At 31.5% G+C, this 18,489-nt stretch overlaps 1 protein-coding gene across 1 annotated transcript in view; it reads right to left on the reverse strand.

Annotated features, from left to right (window-relative positions):
• Positions 1–18,489, reverse strand: part of afg2a (AFG2 AAA ATPase homolog A) — an 82,531-nt gene that overhangs the window by 42,345 nt on the left and 21,697 nt on the right. Inside the window, exons 10-14 of the mRNA XM_073820253.1 lie at positions 15,314–15,468; positions 14,941–15,150; positions 11,910–11,963; positions 10,454–10,533; positions 7,652–7,778 (exon numbers count right to left, since the gene is read on the reverse strand). Of these exons, the coding sequence (XP_073676354.1) occupies positions 7,652–7,778; positions 10,454–10,533; positions 11,910–11,963; positions 14,941–15,150; positions 15,314–15,468 (626 nt within the window). The remainder of the gene's footprint in view (positions 1–7,651; positions 7,779–10,453; positions 10,534–11,909; positions 11,964–14,940; positions 15,151–15,313; positions 15,469–18,489) is intronic.

Genomic DNA, 18,489 nt, shown 5'->3' on the forward strand with positions numbered 1-18,489 from the left:
CAAAAAAAATATAATTAAAAAAAATTAATATATTTGTATTATTTTTTTATTTTACAAATTATGTTTCATTGTTTTTTTTTAAATATCTGCATTATTTTATTTCAATATATAAAGGGCATTTTATTCTTATCATATCATATAATAAAAAGCTATTAAATAAAAATAACTAAAAATAAAACTGAATAAACATAACCCTATTTAAAACATGGCCAAAAACTATAAATAAAACTATTGGAATATTAAAAATTAATCAAAAGCTATTAAATAAAAATAACTAATAATAAAACCGAATAAACATTTTAGTTTAAGTATCATTTCAATTCATTTGTATCATTACAAAAAAATTATCATTTAAAAAAAAATTAAAATATATTTGTATTATTTTTTTATTTTACAAATTATGTTGTTTCATTGTTTTTTTTAATATCTGCATTATTTTATTTCAATATATAAAGGGCATTTTATTCATATCATATCATATCATATCATAATAAAAATCTATTAAATAAAAATAACTAAAAATAAAACTGAATAAACATAACCCTATTTAAAACATGGCCAAAAACTATAAATAAAACTATTGGAATATTAAAAATTAATCAAAAGCTATTAAATAAAAATAACCAATAATAAAACTGAATAAACACTAATATATATATATATATATATATATATATATATATATATACATACCCTGGACCACAAAACCAGTCTTAAGTTGCTGGGGTATATTTGTAGCAATAGCCAAAAATACATTGTATGGGTCAAAATTATTGATTTTTCTTTTATGTCAAAAATCATTAGGAAATTAAGTAAAGATCATGTTCCATAAAGATTTTTTGTAAAATTCCTACTGTAAACCTATCAAAATGTAATTTTTGATTAGTAATATGCATTGTTAAGAACTTAATTTGGACAACTTTAAAGGTGATTTTCTCAGTATTTTGATTTTTTTTGCACCCTCAGATTCCTGATTTTCAAATAGATGTATCTCAGCCAAATATTGTCCTATCCTAACAAACCATACATCAATAGAAAGCTTATTTATTGAGCTTTCATATGATGCATATATCTCAGTTTTGTAAAATTTTACCTTATGACTGGTTTTGTGGTCCAGGGTCACATACATACATATACATATATATATATATATATATATATATATATATATATATATATATATATATATATATAAAACAGTAAAAACTACTACAACTTTAACTAAAACTGAAGTGAAAACTGGGGAAAAAATAAAAAGAAAATATTAGTCAATCTGGTGATCCTGCCCAAGTGTTAAGAGTTGTATTGAACATATGAAGGGGTTTGTTTCTCGGGTGCAGAATGTGAAAGAGACGGGGGACAAGAGGAAAGAGCAGAAAGAGCAGAGTAGTTGTGGTGGTCTGATGAGCCGAAAGGCAAGACTGCACATGCTGGAAATCCCTGCCAGATCTGCCTCACAAAGAGCCTTCATTTCCTGCCTCGCTCTATCTGTCGTCTCTGTAAAGCGCTAAGCCGAGCGGCGGAAGCGCCGTGTGTGTGCGCCGCCTGATCTTTTGTGTCATCTAAATCCTGTTCCGTTAAGCTGAACGCAAAGGGAATGTTTTCAACCGTCCAAAATTACACAACAACTCCTGCTTACACAACGCCAAACTCCAGTACAATATCAACACACCTTCACTACAGAACTCAATTAAAAGACAACAAATACCTGCCAATGCGCTCAGAAAATAAGATTTGCTTTGGCTCTGAATAAGGTTTATTTTTCTTCTGATCCCATTGACTGATATTTGAATTTATCCAAAATCCAATTTTATAACAATTTTTATAAATCCAAGAACTAAACAAAGAACGAGATATTTCACCCCCGAATCAAAAGAATAATAAAAACATATTTGCATTAAGAAATTAAAGCCTGTTTTAAGATTAGGAGCATTGGCATTTCATTGGTATGATTTTTATGTACATTTACTTAATTTTCCTGGACACTATGGACAAAGATATCTTTATTATTTAGAATTTCCAAAAAATAATTTTAATTTAAATTTATTTTACTTTTATTAAGTTGTATTATTTTTTTTGTTTTTGTAAATATTTTTATTTTATAAATTACGTTGTATATCTGCAATATTTCTATTTCGATATAATATATAAAGGGCTTTTTATTCATTTTTTTTATTTTTATATTATTTTATTTTACTTTACATCAGCCTTTTTTATTAATTTGTATTATTACAAATACATTTTTATTATTTTTTATTTTACAATTTATGTTTAATTCATTTGTACTATTTTAATGTTTTTTATATGTGCAATATTTCTATTTCAATGCATAAAGGGCTTTTAATTATTTTTTTTTTACTTTACAATAGCCTTTTTATTCATTTGTATTATTCAAATTCATTTTTAATTTTTATTATTTTAATGTTTTTTTAAATCTTCATTATTTTTATATCAATTTTCCATATCCATTTTATTTATTTATATTATTTATTATTTTACAATAGCATTTTTTTTATTAATTCGTATCATTACAAAAAATTATAACTTAAAAAAAATTAAAATATATTTGTTTTATTTTTTTTAATTTTACAAATTATGTTTCATTGTTTTTTTTAAATATCTGCATTATTTTATTTCAATATATAAAGGGCATTTTATTCATTTTATGATACATTTTATTGTTTTATTTAGTTTTTATTATTTTATTTTACAACAGCATTTTTTAAAATTTGTATTATTAAAAAAATAAAATTAAAAAGAAAAAAATGTTAAATATATTTTTAATAATTTTTATTTTACAAATCAGGTTTAATTAATTTTTTATTATTTTAATGTGTTTTATATCTTTAATGTTTTTATATCAATTTATAAAGGGCTTTTTATTCTTTTTTTATTATTTTACAATAGCATTTGTTATTCATTTGTATTATTGCAAATGTTTGAAAATTAAAAAAAGTAAAATATATTTTTATTCTTTTTTATTTTACAAATAGTCTTTAATTCATTTGTATTATTTTAATGTTTTTTAATACCTGCATTATTTTTATGTAAATAAATAACGGGCATTTTACTCATTTTTATGATTTTATTTTTATTTTATTTTACAATAGCCTTTAATTAATTTGTCTTATTAAAAAAAATAAAATAAATTTAATATTTTATATATTATTTTAATATTTTTTATACAAATTACATTTCATAAATGTTTATTATTTTAATGTTTTTTTTTTAATATCTGCATTATTTTTATTTAAATTTATCAAGGGCTTTTATGTATGAGTATAATTTTATTTTATTGCACAAATTACTTTGTACATTTTTTATATTTTATTTTACTTTATAAATAATTATTATTATTCAAATTCAGATTTTTTTTACATTATCATAATGAAAATTTTCATTGTGCAAAACTCTCATTTTCTCTGAAAGTAAAACGCAGTAAAATTCGCTCTGAGCTGCGATTGGTTCGCATCTGTCCGCTGGCTGGACTCTTGTGAAAGCGTTGTGGTTTGAGAAAGCGTTCAGAAAAACAAGCAGCGCAGAATGAGAGACCTACAGCGCTTGGGCCCGGATCGGACCAGAATCCTCCCGACGGGATCCAGAACCTCGGGAAGAGCTGCCAAAACAGGAAGCACTTAAAGCTCGCAACAGGAATGTGGATATTTGTGTGTTTGTTCTGGCCAGGGCCGCATGTTTCAGATGTTTTACAGTGTTTTTCTTTGAGTAAAGAGGAAAAACACAGTGGGTCACGGCAGGAAGGAAGTATTCCAGTTATTTGAAGGCTTATCAAGGCCTTTAAACAGGTCGGGCCCCGGGGGACGCGGCTCAGTGCGGTGAACAGGTAACTGGATCCGTGGAGGAGGATGGGAGGAACAGAGCGCTGCGGAGAACAGAGGAACAATCCCGTATATCCGGCACAAAGATCCTGACAGCTATCAAACTTCAAGCAGCCTAACGGTGTCCGATTGCAGCAGACGCTCAAAAACACGACTCGACCTCCTCTCAAACACCATTGGAGGATATCGGCGAATAAATCACGTTTATAAATACAAAACATCTCGGCAAACCTGTCAGAAACACGTGTAGGTCACATTTCCGCCGGAAATAAGCAAGAAATTATATTTTTAACCCCTGATTAAATCAAAGCTGTTTTTGGGACCAAAATCATTATCATAGTGCAAAAAAAACCTTAATGTTTTTTTTAGTATCTGCACTTTTTTTTTCATTTTATAAAGGGCTTTTTATTCATTTTTATTATTTTTTATTATTTTATTTTATTTTATTTTTCAGTAGCCCTTTGAATTCATTTTTTTTTATCAAACTATACATGCTTAAAAATAAAAAAATAATTAACAGAAAATATATTTTAAAAAACTAATTGAAAATATGAAAATTACAAAAAAAAGCAATTTAAAAAAGAATTTTTTTTTTCAAATCTAATTTAAAATATGAACACAAACTATAAATGAAAAACTATTAATAAAATAAAATAAAAATAATTAAAAATGAATTGAAAGTCATTTGTACAAAAAAATATATATTTTATTTTTTTTCCTTTTAATTTTCAAATTTTGTAAATAATACAAATGAATAAAAAGGCTATTGGACAATAAAATAAAATATAATAAAAAATGAATAAAAATGAAGGCATTTAAAAATTTTAATAAAAACAATGCAGATATTTAAAAAAACATTAAAACAAAAAATGAATGAAATGTAATTTGTAAATAAAAAATAATAAATATATATTACATGTTTTTTCTTTTCATTTACATTTTTTTAATAACAAAAATGAGTACAAAGTTTATTGTAAAATTACAAAAAATAGTAAAAATGAACAAAAAGCCCTTTATACATTAAATAAAACAATTTGTAAAATAAAAAATATTTACAAAAAATTGTATTTTTTAATAATTTGTATTGCTGTTAATTTAACATTAATTAATTTAATATATATATTTTTATTTTAGAATGTACTTTTTATTATGTTTATTTTTATTTTAAAATTTGAATTTGAAGTGAAAAATGTATCAAAATTAAGTGAGGTAAAACAAGAATTTAATTTTTTTTATATTTTAATTACTTTCTATTATATTTCATTTTATTTTAAAATTGAATTTGAAGTGAAAATGTATCAAAATTAAATGAGTTAAAACAAGAAAGAAGGAAAACGAGATTGTTTTTCTGACTCTTCTGAGAAAAACATCAAAGTTAAGTGAGCTTTTCCTTTAAACAAGAACAAACATTCATCAGTAAACACTTAATATCTTCAAATATTAACATTTTCAAATATTTTCAAAAAATATATTTTTTGAAAAAATTTGAAAATTTTAATATTTGAAGATATTAAGTGTTACTTTGTAAAACAAAATTATAAAAAAGTTTTTTTAATATATATATATATATATATATATATATATATATATATATATATATATATATATATATATAGTATTTGACAAATGCATTTATATTATACTAATATATATATATATATATATATATATATATTATTTTTTATTTTTTTTACTTTTTCATTTTTCATTAGTTTTTTGTTCTTTTAAAAAAATTTTTTTTTTTAAATATTTTCACTGGAAAACAAGACAAAACTACAGAGGAAGAACATCAGTTTCTGTAGTGCATGCACTTGTAATAGCTGCGTCTGAAATGCTGAAATTAGTAAACTGGACTGATCTGGTCTGGCGCCCCCTTCTGTTTAGAAGCAGATCACAGCCTGATGAGAAACTTACTGACACAACAAACCCCAAAAACACCACAAAACAACTAAACAAGACAACACGACGGTTTGAAAAGACAAACAACTACCAAAAAAACACTGCAGCTGCACTGAAGCCTTTAGCAAACATGTGGTTAATTTTGGGAATCAATATGTTGCTCTTGAATGGAGCAGAAGTTGCTTTATAAAAGGTCTGGAGACACATGAAGTGTGTGTGTGTATATATGAGAGACACTGGCTCTTACTGCAGACACATTACACTCAAGCGCTGACAGACATTCAGACCAGGAGCAAAACCAGATCACCTTTCCATCTCTCTCTCTCTCTCTCTCTCTCTGTGTGTGTCTGTCTCTCTCGCTCATTTTCTCTCTATCCCTAACAAACACTGAATTGCATTGTAAATGTCTGCATTAATGAATAATTTACAGGACTCAGTTACAGAATACTGGCAAGTTCTGATTAATATCTGATATCTCTAATATCTCATCACATACAGAAATATAATGCACACCTTCACAGATCCACGTTAGTTAAAGATTAAGATCAAAAACACATTTACTTCCCTCTATAAAGCAGCACAAACTGTTGTCATTTGTATATGAAGTTAATCACAATAACTACAGACTGACATAAACGCAAAGAAAAAAAAAATTAACTTTATTTGATTTTTCTTTTTCAATGGAAGCTCCTAAAAATGTCCCAAGACAAGATTTTATTACAAGTTTTTAAAAAAATTATTACTAATAATTAATACTACTTTTAATTACTTAATCATCTAATGACTTATTAAAGATCATTTTTAATCATTTTTTAACTGTACCAAACTTTTTTTTTTAAATAATTAAAAACTATTATAAAAATAAAAATAAATAAATAATAATTAAATAAATTCATAAATAATAGATAAAATAAATAAACAATAATACACAAAATAATAATAGATTTATATGAATAAATGTATTATTTTTACATTTTTTTTTTTTTACTTATAATAAAACCTCCTTTTGGGGTCTTTGGGGTATTAATTATTAATTACTATTTATCATCTAATGGTTTAATAATCATTATGAATACATTTTTTTTTTCAATATGATTAATCATTATTAATAATTGTATTTATTTAATAATAATAATTAAATAATTTAAAATTATTATTCAAATAAAAGTTAGTTAAAATGACAATAAACATAAACCCCAATAAAAAATTTTTTTTAAAATTACTTATTTTTTTCCCTCCTAACTTTATTGTAATGACTGTAAACGAAGCTAAACTGAAATAAAATGACCCCAAAAGGAGGTTCTACTATAAGTAAAAAAAAAAAAAATATGTAAAAAAAAAATATGTAAAAAAAAAAAAAAAAAAATTATATATATATATATATATAATAATAGTAATATAATTAATTACTTGTTGTAATGACTATAAACAACCCCCAATAGGAAAAAAAAAAACTTTGTTTACTTTATTTGTGTTTTTTTTTCCCTCCCTTGGCTAAGGCTCCTCAAATGACACCAAAAGGAGGTTTCTCCAAACTTAAGGGACAGTTTTGACACCAAACTATAAACTGCAGCAAAATAAACACACACTCCTAGCAGCTGAGGAGAGTTCAGGTGTGTCTCCATTTGGTTGTGTGATATTCAAATGAGGCTCTGTGTGTGTGGTTTACTCCAGCAGAGCGGTGGGACGGCTGGATCCTGCAGGGGGTCTGCGACCGATTGAGGAGCTGTCAATCAGAATGAGTGACAGCTGCTGTGAGCCTCTGAGTGCAGGAAGTGGAAGCTCTCAAACCCAGCAGGAGGAAATGTGTGTGTGGGTGTCCAACCGTTTCATTCCCTTCCTGAGTGAAATTCAGCATTGTCATCCTGCGTGTGTGTGTGTGTGTGTGTGAGAGAGACTCAGAGAATCAGCCCTACCTTGTCAATCATATCGGGTCGGTTGGTTGCGGCGAGAACCGTGACGTCTTTTAGCTGTTCGATTCCATCCATCTCCGTCAGCAGCTGAGCTAACACTCGATCCGCAACACCGCCCGCGTGACCAGAGCTAAACAACAGTCAACACAACACACTCAATCAGCATCTTACAAACTCAAAACAGGCACTAATACTGTCCCTAGTTATCCAGAACACTGTTGCTAGGGCGTTGCTAGGGTGCTTTGGATAGTGGCTAAGGCGCTGCTATGCGGTTGCTTAAGTACTAGGGTGTTCTCTGTAGTTGCTAGATCATTGCTATGGTGTTGTGGATGGTTGCAATGGCATCATGCGTTCTGGGTGGTTGCTAGAGTGTTGCTAGGCAGTTGCTTAGGGTATAGTCAGTGGTAAGGTGCTAGGGTGTTCTCTGTATTTGTAGATACTCTGTAGTTTTGGATGGTTGTAATAGTGTTAAAAGGCAGTTCCTAATGTGTTCTGGGTGGTTGCTAGGATATTGCTAGGCAGTTGCTTAGAGTGTACTCAGTGGTTGCTAAGGCGCTGCAGTGTGTTTGCCTAGCCAGTTCTGTTGTTCCTGGACAGAAATACTGTCCCCAGCAACCACCCAGAACACTGTTACTAGGGCATTGCCATGTTGTTGCTAGAGTGTCTTGGATGGTTGCTAAGGCGTTGCTACGCGGTTGCTTAAGTGCTACGGTGTTCTCTGTAGTTGCTAGATCATTGCTATGGTGTTGTGGATGGTTGCAATGGCATCATGCGTTCTGGGTGGTTGCTAGAGTGTTGCTAGGCAGTTGCCTAGGGTATACTCAGTGGTAAGGTGCTAGGGTGTTCTCTGTATTTGTAGTTACTCTGTAGTTTTGGATGGTTGTAATAGTGTTAAAAGGCAGTTCCTAATGTGTTCTGGGTGGTTGCTAGGATATTGCTAGGCAGTTGCTCAGAGTGTGCTCAGTGGTTGCTAAGGCGCTGCAGTGTGTTTGCCTAGCCAGTTCTGTTGTTCCTGGACAGAAATACTGTCCCTAGCAACCACCCAGAACACTGTTGCTAGGGCATTGCCATGTTGTTGCTAGAGTTACTTGGATGGTTGCTAAGGCGTTGCTACGCGGTTGCTTAAGTGCTAGGGTGTTCTCTGTAGTTGCTAGATCATTGCTATGGTGTCGTAAATGGTTGCAATGGTGTTAACAGGCAGTTCTTAATGTGTTCTGTGTGGTTGCTACGGTGTTGCTAGGCAGTTGCTTAGGGTGTACTCAGTGGGTGCTAAGGTGTTGCAATGTTTGCTAGCCAGTTTTGCTGTTCCTAGGAACACTGGTGTCCCTGGAGTGGTTTCTGGGCACAAATACTGTCTCCCCTAGCTATGTTGTTGCTAGGGTGCTTTGGATGGTTGCTAAGGCATTGCTATGCGTTTTAAAGAGTGAGCTCAGTAGTTTCTAGTCGCTGCGTTGTTGCTATGGTTGGATGGTTGCATTGATATGAAAAGGGCAGTTGTTAGTCTCTTCTGGGTAGGCTGTTTCTAGGTCATTACTATGCGGCAGTTCAGGGTGGTTGCTAAGGTATTGTTATATGGTTTCTAGACAGTTCTGCTGTCCCTACTGTGGCTGCTATGCAGTTCAAACTCTGCTCTAAAGTTTCTGGGGAGTTGCAAAGTTGTTGCTAGGGTGTTCTGGATGGTTGCTAAGGTGCTGCTAGGCAGATGCTAATTAGGTCTTGGGGGTTGCTAGGCAGTTCTGGGTGGTTGTTTTGTATTCTGCAGTAGCTGTTCAGTGTGTGTGTGTGTGTGTGTGTGTGTGTGTGTGTGTGTGTGTGTGTGTGTGTGTGTGATTGATTAAAGGTAAACACATTTATCAGTAAATCAATGTGCCATTCTGAATTCAATCCAGTAAATGAATCTCTGACTCAGCAGAACGAACCAGGTTTAGATTCACACTGAAGTGTGTGTGTGTGTGTGTGTGTGTGTGTGTGTGTGTGTGTGAGAGAGAGAGAGATTCCTGTCAGAAGCTTGAAACACTAGGCACTTTATTAATTAAACAAGCAAAGAGCCAAACAAATAAAAACACATTTTACGACTCAGTGTTTCAGATTCACACACACATTGAGTGCTGGAGCTCAAACACTGAGACATCAGCACATTCAGGAGCGTCAGGTGGAGTCACAACCGAAAAACAAAGGACCAAAACAGGTCAGAATCCTGTCACAGTCAATACAGACAAAGACTCATTTACTAATTCTGAATACACCTTCATTTTCTTTAAATAATAATTAAAAAATAGCAAATAATTAATAAAACAACTGTCTAGCAACCACATGGCAATGCCCTGGCAACTAATGCCAAATGCCAAAAACAACCACGATGATGAGTCATCAATAATTATTGTACTGAAATGTATTCTAGGTTTCATACATTTATTCATCCATGTAATTATTAATTAATTTCTAGTTGTTTGGCTGCAGTTTGCTACACTGATTTCTGGTTAACGGCATTATTTCCTACTGTATTTCAGTGTGCGATTCCCCGAACAGGAAGTGCAGCAGACTCTCCATCTGTTTTCAGGGAAACAAAGACACGCTTGTGTCTCTAAAGCGCAGATGTTCCTCTGTGTGTGTGTGTGTGTGTGTTAAGAACATTAACGGTCTCCTATACAACAGAACGACACCTCAATACTAATGAACTCATATTCGGATATCAAATATTAATGTGATTGATGCCCTGTGTTTGTATTGTTAAACTGACTTTTGATTTGGTTGGCCGTACTGACAGTGTGAACGGTGTTTCAGTAATAAAGTTAGGGTCGTTACCTTCCTCGTGCCGCTGCTAAAGCGTCGATCTCGTCAAAGAAAACGATAGACGGAGCAACTGTTCTGGCCTTCCGGAAAACCTACACAAACACACATACACATTCACACACTATGAAAGATCAACAAACACAGAAAATGATAGCACTGTGTCTTTAAATAATTCATATAACATATTTTACTCAAAAGTCCTTTTAAATTGAGTCTGTTTTTCAAACAAAGCATTAAATGCATTTTGCATGACAGTGTAACAACCAAAAACATTAATATGGCTGTAACAGCTTAAATTGACCATTTGGAAGAATTAATTTAAAATGCTTATATAAAAATGAAGAGGTTCACATTTCTGCTTTTAAATCTTTCAAAACTGTATCCTGCATTTTAAATAACTACAAAATGAAAATTTGACAGCTTTACAGTTTAAATAAAGTCAGTAATTCATTCAAGTGGTTATATAAAATGGTAAGCTTCACTGAATAGTGTAAAAGTAACTTTTTTTTGTTTTTTAAATAATTTATTTTACTTTGTTTTGATACATTTTCTTACAATTCTGAGTTTATACCATGCAATTCTGACTTTAGATCTCTTAATTCTGAGTTTACACATGCAATTCTCATCTTGCAATTTTACATTTTGTTTTTTAACCAATTTATTTTTGAGAACATAAATGATTTTTGTTGACTGGGTTTAGCTTATATTGGAGCTGAAAAAACATCCCCATTGTAAAGAAAAAGAGCAATAAGTATAATGCATAATACCTCTTCCTTTTGTGTTTTACAGAGCTCAAAAAGACAATTTAAGTGCGTTTACAAAATTAACAGCTTCGCATTTCTGCTTTTAAATCTTTTAAAGCAGTGTCTCACTGTTAACTGCAAACCTGACAGCTTTACAGTTTAAATAAAGAATGTTTTAACTTAAAGTGGTTTTATTAAATTTTAAGCTTCACATTTCTGAAATCCACAAAAGTGTAAAAGTAACTTGCAATTTTACATTTTTTTTTTTTTACTAATTTTTATTTTGCAATTCTAAGTTTATATCGCACAACTTTAATCTCACAATTCTGAGTTGATATCATGCAATTCTAAGTTTATATTACACAACTTCATGTTTAATCTTACAATTCTGAGTTTATATTACACAATACAGAGTTTATATCACACAATTTGCAATTCTGAGTGTATATTACGCAGTTTACATCTCACAATTCATTTTATATCATGCAATTTTGAGTTTATATCACACGATTTCTAACTGCGAGTTTATACCACACAATTTCACAATTCAGTTTATATAATGCAATTCTGACTTTTATTTTTTAAATATGAAAAACATACATATTGTAAAGCAAAAGAGCAACAAGTATAATTCATAAAACCTTTTCCTTTTGCATTTCATGGAAGAAAGTCAAACAGATTTAAAACAACATGGTGATGAATAGTTGTGATTTTGTGACTCTCACCTCTCGAAGCGCTCGCTCCGATTCACCCACGTATTTACTCAGTAACTCTGGACCCTGTGGAGACACAATCAGCATCATCAATACTTCAGCGATCAATCAGCAGTGCATTACACACCTGTAAAGATGGAACCGAGCGTGTGAAATATGGGACAGGATGCACTGGTGTCTGTGTTTGCATACTTGAGTTGAGTAAGTATGTTTCTGGCCTAAACAGGAGCAGATAAGCAGCGAGCGAGACAGATCTGTGCGTGTGAGAATAAACGGCTCGTTAAACATCGGCAGCACTGAGTGATTAATGAGACGATAACCTGGACAGGAACCTGAGACAACTGAAGACCAGGGCCTGATAAATACTCTCTCTGAAGTCAAGCTCACTTCCTCTTGTCCTACAATGCATTTCAACACCTCCTGACACACACACACACACACTCACACAGGCTCTGGGTTTTCTCTATCTGAGGGTGTGTTTTCCGTAACTAGCTTTCGAGAGATTGATATCGGCTCTGCTACAGAAATGCGAGCGTCTCTCAGACTAAACATCCTCCTGCGAGGGAATTCACTCCCAAACACGGCTGATCTGATCAAGATGACACACGATCGGCCTTCAGTTCACACACGCCTGCGCTCACAGCTGATGTGTAGATTTAGGAGTAGACTTCTATCGTTTGATATCAAGTTAATTACAATGACCACAAACAAACACACGTTTAAGCATTTGGAAAATGTCTTACGGAAGCCTGTTTCCACAAGGAAATTAATAAGATAAATGTGACTTTTTATTTTTGTCATGCTATTTCAGAGTTTACACAGTACAATTCTGAACTTATATCACAATTCTGCATTCTGCATCTTAATTCTGAGTTTATATCACACATTTCTGAGTTTATATCGCACAATTCACAATTCTGAGTTTATACCATGCAATTCGGAGTTCATATCTCTTAATCCTAAATTTATACAATGCAATTTTGAGTTTATATCACACAATTCGTAATTCTGAGTTTGTAGCACAAAATATCAAACAATTCCGACTTCATATCTTTTAATTCTAATGTTATATCTCTTAATTCTGACATTATATATAATTCAATTCTTAGTTTACATCATGCAATTCTGACTTTATATCTCATAATTCGCAATTCTAAAAATATATCACACAATGCTGAGTTTAAAAATCACACAATTTCAAGTTCATATCTTGCAATTCTGAGTTTATATCACGGAATTTTGAGTTCATATTGCTTAAATCGTAATTCTGAGCTTATATCATCCAATTCTGACTTTATATCTTTTAATTCTGGCTTTATATCATGCAATTCTGAGTTTATATCTCTTAATTCTGGCTTTATATAATGCTATTCTGAGTTTATATATCTTAATTCTGACTTTATATATCTTAATTCTGACTTTATATCATGCAATTCTGAGTTTATATCTCTTAATTCTGGCTTTATATTATGCTATTCTGAGTTTATATATCTTAATTCTGACTTTATATATCTTAATTCTGATTTTATATCACGCAATTCTGACTTTATATCATGCAATTCTGAGTTTATATCTCTTAATTCTGACTCTATATCATGCAATTCTGAGTTTATATCTCTTAAGTCTGGCTTTATATTATGCAATTCTGAGTTTATATATCTAAATTCTGACTTTATATCATGCAATTCTGAGTTTATATCTCTTAATTCTGGCTTTATATAATGCTATTCTGAGTTTATATATCTTAATTCTGACTTTATATATCTTAATTCTGACTTTATATCATGCAATTCTGAGTTTATATCTCTTAATTCTGGCTTTATATTATGCAATTCTGAGTTTATATATCTTAATTCTGACTTTATATCATGCAATTCTGAGTTTATATATCTTAATTCTGATTTTATATCATGCAATTCTGAGTTTATATCTCTTAATTCTGATTTTATATCATGCAATTCTGAGTTTATATATCTTAATTCTGATTTTATATTATGCAATTCTGAGTTTATATCTCTTAATTCTGACTTTATATCATGCAATTCTGAGTTTATATCTCTTAATTCTGGCTTTATATTATCCAATTCTGAATTTTTATCTCTTAATTCTGACTTTATATCATGCAATTCTGAGTTTATATCTCTTAATTCTGGCTTTATATATCACACAATTCTGACTTTATCCCCCGGTTTCACAGAAAAGGCTTAAGCCTAGTTCTAGACTAAAATGTAAGTCTGAGTTGTTTCAACTGAAATAAAATTGCACTGTTTGATCTTAAAATATATCAGTGCCTTTGTTTTGTCTTAATATGCACACCAGGGGGGTGTTCCATAAACCAAGTTTACCAAATAAGTCAGGCTTATTTCAGTTAGTCTGACTTATTTTGAGCCAAATCAAGTGACAATATATCAGACTAACTGAAATAAGCCTGACTTATTTGGTAAACTTGGTTTATGGAACACCCCCCAGTAATGTTTTTTTGTAAGCATGTTTATTTAAAAAAAAATACTTAATTGTCCTAATTGAACCATGGCCTAATCCTGGTTTAGCCTAAGCCCTGTCTGTGAAACCGGGCCTATATCTTTTAATTCTGACTTCACATCTCTTAATTAAGTTTTATAAGATTACATCATGCAACTCTTCATATCGCAAAATTCTAAATGTATATTAGAATGGCGAATATGAGTTTAAATCGAACAATTTAAAAAAAAGTTACCATCGTGCAAGTTTATATTAGACAAATCTAGTTTACATCTGACATTTCTGCATTTATATTGTGCATAATATGGAAATGTGATAAAGTCTGAACATTGTTTCAAAATCAAAATCAAATCAAAGTCAAAATTAGAAAGTACAAAGCTTGTTGTGATTATTGGATGTCAGGTGCAACAAATAACGTCTAGAAAAGTTTTGTTCACGCATCCCTCTGAAACTAAAAGACTAAAAGACTGATCTTAAGATTTGAGAATTGATATCATTTCAACAAAATGAAGAAACAACAGTTTCAGTTTGTTCTGGCTCTATAATTAAACTCAGTGTTTACCTTGATGGAGAGGAAGTTGAGCTGGCTCTCATTGGCTAGCGCTTTAGCAATCATGGTTTTGGAGCATCCCGGCGGTCCGTACAGCAGGACACCTTTGGGTGGCGTTATACCCAACCTGCTGAAGGCCTCGGGGTGCCGCAGGGGCCATTCGACCGCCTGCTTCAGTGCCATCTTCACCTCCTGCATCCCACCGATGTCACTCCACCGAACCTACACACACACAGATGTTTGTAATACTGTTTAATTCATTCAAATTACAAGATCCAAATCGTGAGCTGTGATTGGCCCATCAATCTGTCAATCAGAGCGTCTGAATGCGGATAGGTCAGTCTGATAACCACAGCATGTGGAAGTCTTCAGATGAACACTGTACCTTTGGCACGTCGATGGCCACCTCTCTCATTGCACTGGGTTTGACCTCTGTCATGGCCAGCCTCAGGTCAGAGGTGGTGACCTTTACATTGTTCATCACCTGGACGTCAGAAAGAGCAAGTGTGGACCCTAAAACCCTCCTCAGTGCATGAAGACCTGCAGAAACAAAAGATCAATCTGAGCACTTTCAGAAACATTTATATTTTACCAGTCAAAACGTTTGGAATTATTAATATCTTAACTGTTTTTTGAACGAAGTCACTTCTTCTTACCAAGGCTGTGTTTATTTGATTCAAAATAAAGCAAAAACAGTAAAAATTGTGAACTATTTTTTCAAATTAAAACGGCTGTTTTCTATGTAAATATATGTTAAAATATAATTTATTGGCTGTGATCAAAGGTGATTTTTTTCAGTGTCTTCAGAAATCATTCTAACATGCTGATTTGCTACTCAAGAAACATTTATGATTATTAGCAATGTTGAAAACGATTGTGCTGCCCAACATTATTTGCGGAAACTGTGATTCATTTTATTTTTCATGCCTAACAGATGAATAGAAAGTTCAGAAACAGAATTTATTTGAAATAGACATTTTTTGTAACATTATAAATGTCTTTACTGACACTTTTGATCAGTTTAATGCCGTCACCAACTGACCAAGTGCTCAAAACTATTTCAAATATAGTGAATAAAGCTACAAACTCGAACATAATGCACAATGTTTCTATTTAACATGTATTTTGAGCTGCAGCTCATCATATTGATGAGAGTTTTTAGATTGGAGGTTGGCGAATCATTTGATTCGGATCGGAGATTCGCGTATCAGTACAGTTATAAAAACAAAACAACAAAAAAAGAAAGAAGTATACATGAATATAAATCCCTTAAGAAAATTAACTGTGGTTTCACTAGTAAAAATATAGCTAAAGTTTACTACAAATACCATGGTTTACTATGGTTAGTGTAGCAAAACCACAGTTAATTTGTTGGTTAAACTACAGTAACTATTTTTTTCTACCTTAAGAGGACACAGGATGAATACAGAGATGCAATTTATGTAAAAAAAAAAACTTGTCTACTTGTCTAGATCAACTTTGAATAAGGAAAAGAGAGGTTTAGAGCCAGTAAATTGTGTTTACGTATGTAAAATTTACCTAGCAGGAAACAATTTCAGTTAGATTTTCTTAAATGTGACCCTGGACCACAAAACCAGTCTTAAGTCGCTGGGGTATATTTGTAGCAATAGCCAAAAATACATTGAATGGGTCAAAATTATTGATTTTTCTTTTATGCCAAAAATCATTAGGAAATTGAGTAAAGGTCATGTTCCATGAAGATTTTTTGTGAAATTCCTACTGTAAACATATCAAAATGTAATTTTTGATTAGTAATATGCATTGTTAAGAACTTAATTTGGACAACTTTAAAGGTGATTTTCTCAGTATTTTGATTTTTTTGCACCCTCAGATTCCAGATTTTCAAATAGATGTATCTCAGCCAAATATTGTCCTATCCTAACAAACCATACATCAATAGAAAGCTTATTTATTGAACTTTCATATGATGCATACATCTCAGTTTTGTAAAATTTAACCTTATGACTGGTTTTGTGCTCCAGGGTCACAAATTCTCTTTTAAGCAGTAAAACAATCCGAAGAAACATCTATAAAACAGAAAGAATAGAATAAATCTGATCAAAATGTCTCTGAAGAGACAAAAACAGCAACTCGCTTCAATGTCTGACTAATATTATAATCACGTCCATAAGCTTTTTGTGAAATTTGGAATAAACCTGTCTGTTTGATTCATATTTAAGCAGGACTATAGTTTCCAAACAAACTTATGATTTTCAAGGGTGTGGAATCAATCAATTAAACATCTGTTGTCTGCTTTGTCAATGCCAAAATCAAGCTTAGGCCCTTGTTTGATCAAATAGCGTATAGAAGAGACTTCTAAATCTGAATTACTCCACACTAGTGTATTTCTCTCGTTTTACCTTCAGACTGTTAAAACAGAGCATTAACAGACAAAACTGGTTGAATTCATGATGAAAATAGACCTGACTGCAGAAGTGAGAGCTAAACATGAGAGTATGATGACAGAATCACCAGTTCTCTCTCTCTCACACACCGGACGGATAATAAAACACAGCTGAAGCGGCTTCATCTGCTGAATCCAGCGAGAGACGTGGTTTAATCTCTGTTTGAGCTGATTTATTTGAGAGCAAACATCCCGCAGGCGTTCCCTAGCTCCAACAGAGTAAACATCCGACGCGCCGATCGGATGTGAAACAAACCCAACCTGCTGCTCTCTGGACATCAGACCAACCACAATCACAAACACCAGCCAAACACACCATTAGAGACCAAGAGACTCTGCTTCCAATTAACACGCTTAGAAATACATTACCTGGAAATCCAGCTTAAATAATCATGGAGACTGGGTCAGAAACCAGAAAACCACTGACTGTGATTCAATGAGGAAAATTACACACAGAGGATTAAAGTACATTCTAACTGACTTAACGATACACTCATTTATTCATCAAACGAAATCACAAATAACTGCATATTAATATGTGACCCTGGACCACAAAACCAGTCATAAGGTAAAATTTTACAAAACTGAGATGTATACATCATATGAAAGCTCAATAAATAAGCTTTCTATTGATATATGGTTTGTTAGGATATTTGGTCGAGATACATCTATTTGAAAATCAGGGTGCAAATAAATCAAAATACTGAGAAAATCACCTTTAAAGTCGTCCAAATTAAGTTCTTAATGCATTTTACTAATCAAAAATTACATTTTGATATATTTATAGTAGGAATTGTACAAAAAAATCTTCATGGAACATGATCTTTACTTAATTTCCTAATGATTTTTGGCATAAAAGAAAAATCAATAATTTTGACCCATACAATGTATTTTTGGCTATTGCTACAAATATACTCCAGCGACTTAAGACTGGTTTTTATGGTCCAGGATCACATATTTTAAAAGAAACACTTCCAAATGAAATCAAATACATTATTGTGGAAGACATATTTGAATATACAAAAAATGTCTTAAAGTGACATGCAATTATAGTTTTTATTAATATATTAAATTAGTTTTAATTTTCTGACTTTCTGTTTTCAGTTTTATTAGAAACTGTTTCAGCCTTTATTATT

The sequence above is a fragment of the Garra rufa genome, chromosome 16 (genome assembly GCF_049309525.1).
Source record: "Garra rufa chromosome 16, GarRuf1.0, whole genome shotgun sequence".
In the NCBI taxonomy this organism is placed as follows: Eukaryota; Metazoa; Chordata; class Actinopteri; order Cypriniformes; family Cyprinidae; genus Garra; species Garra rufa.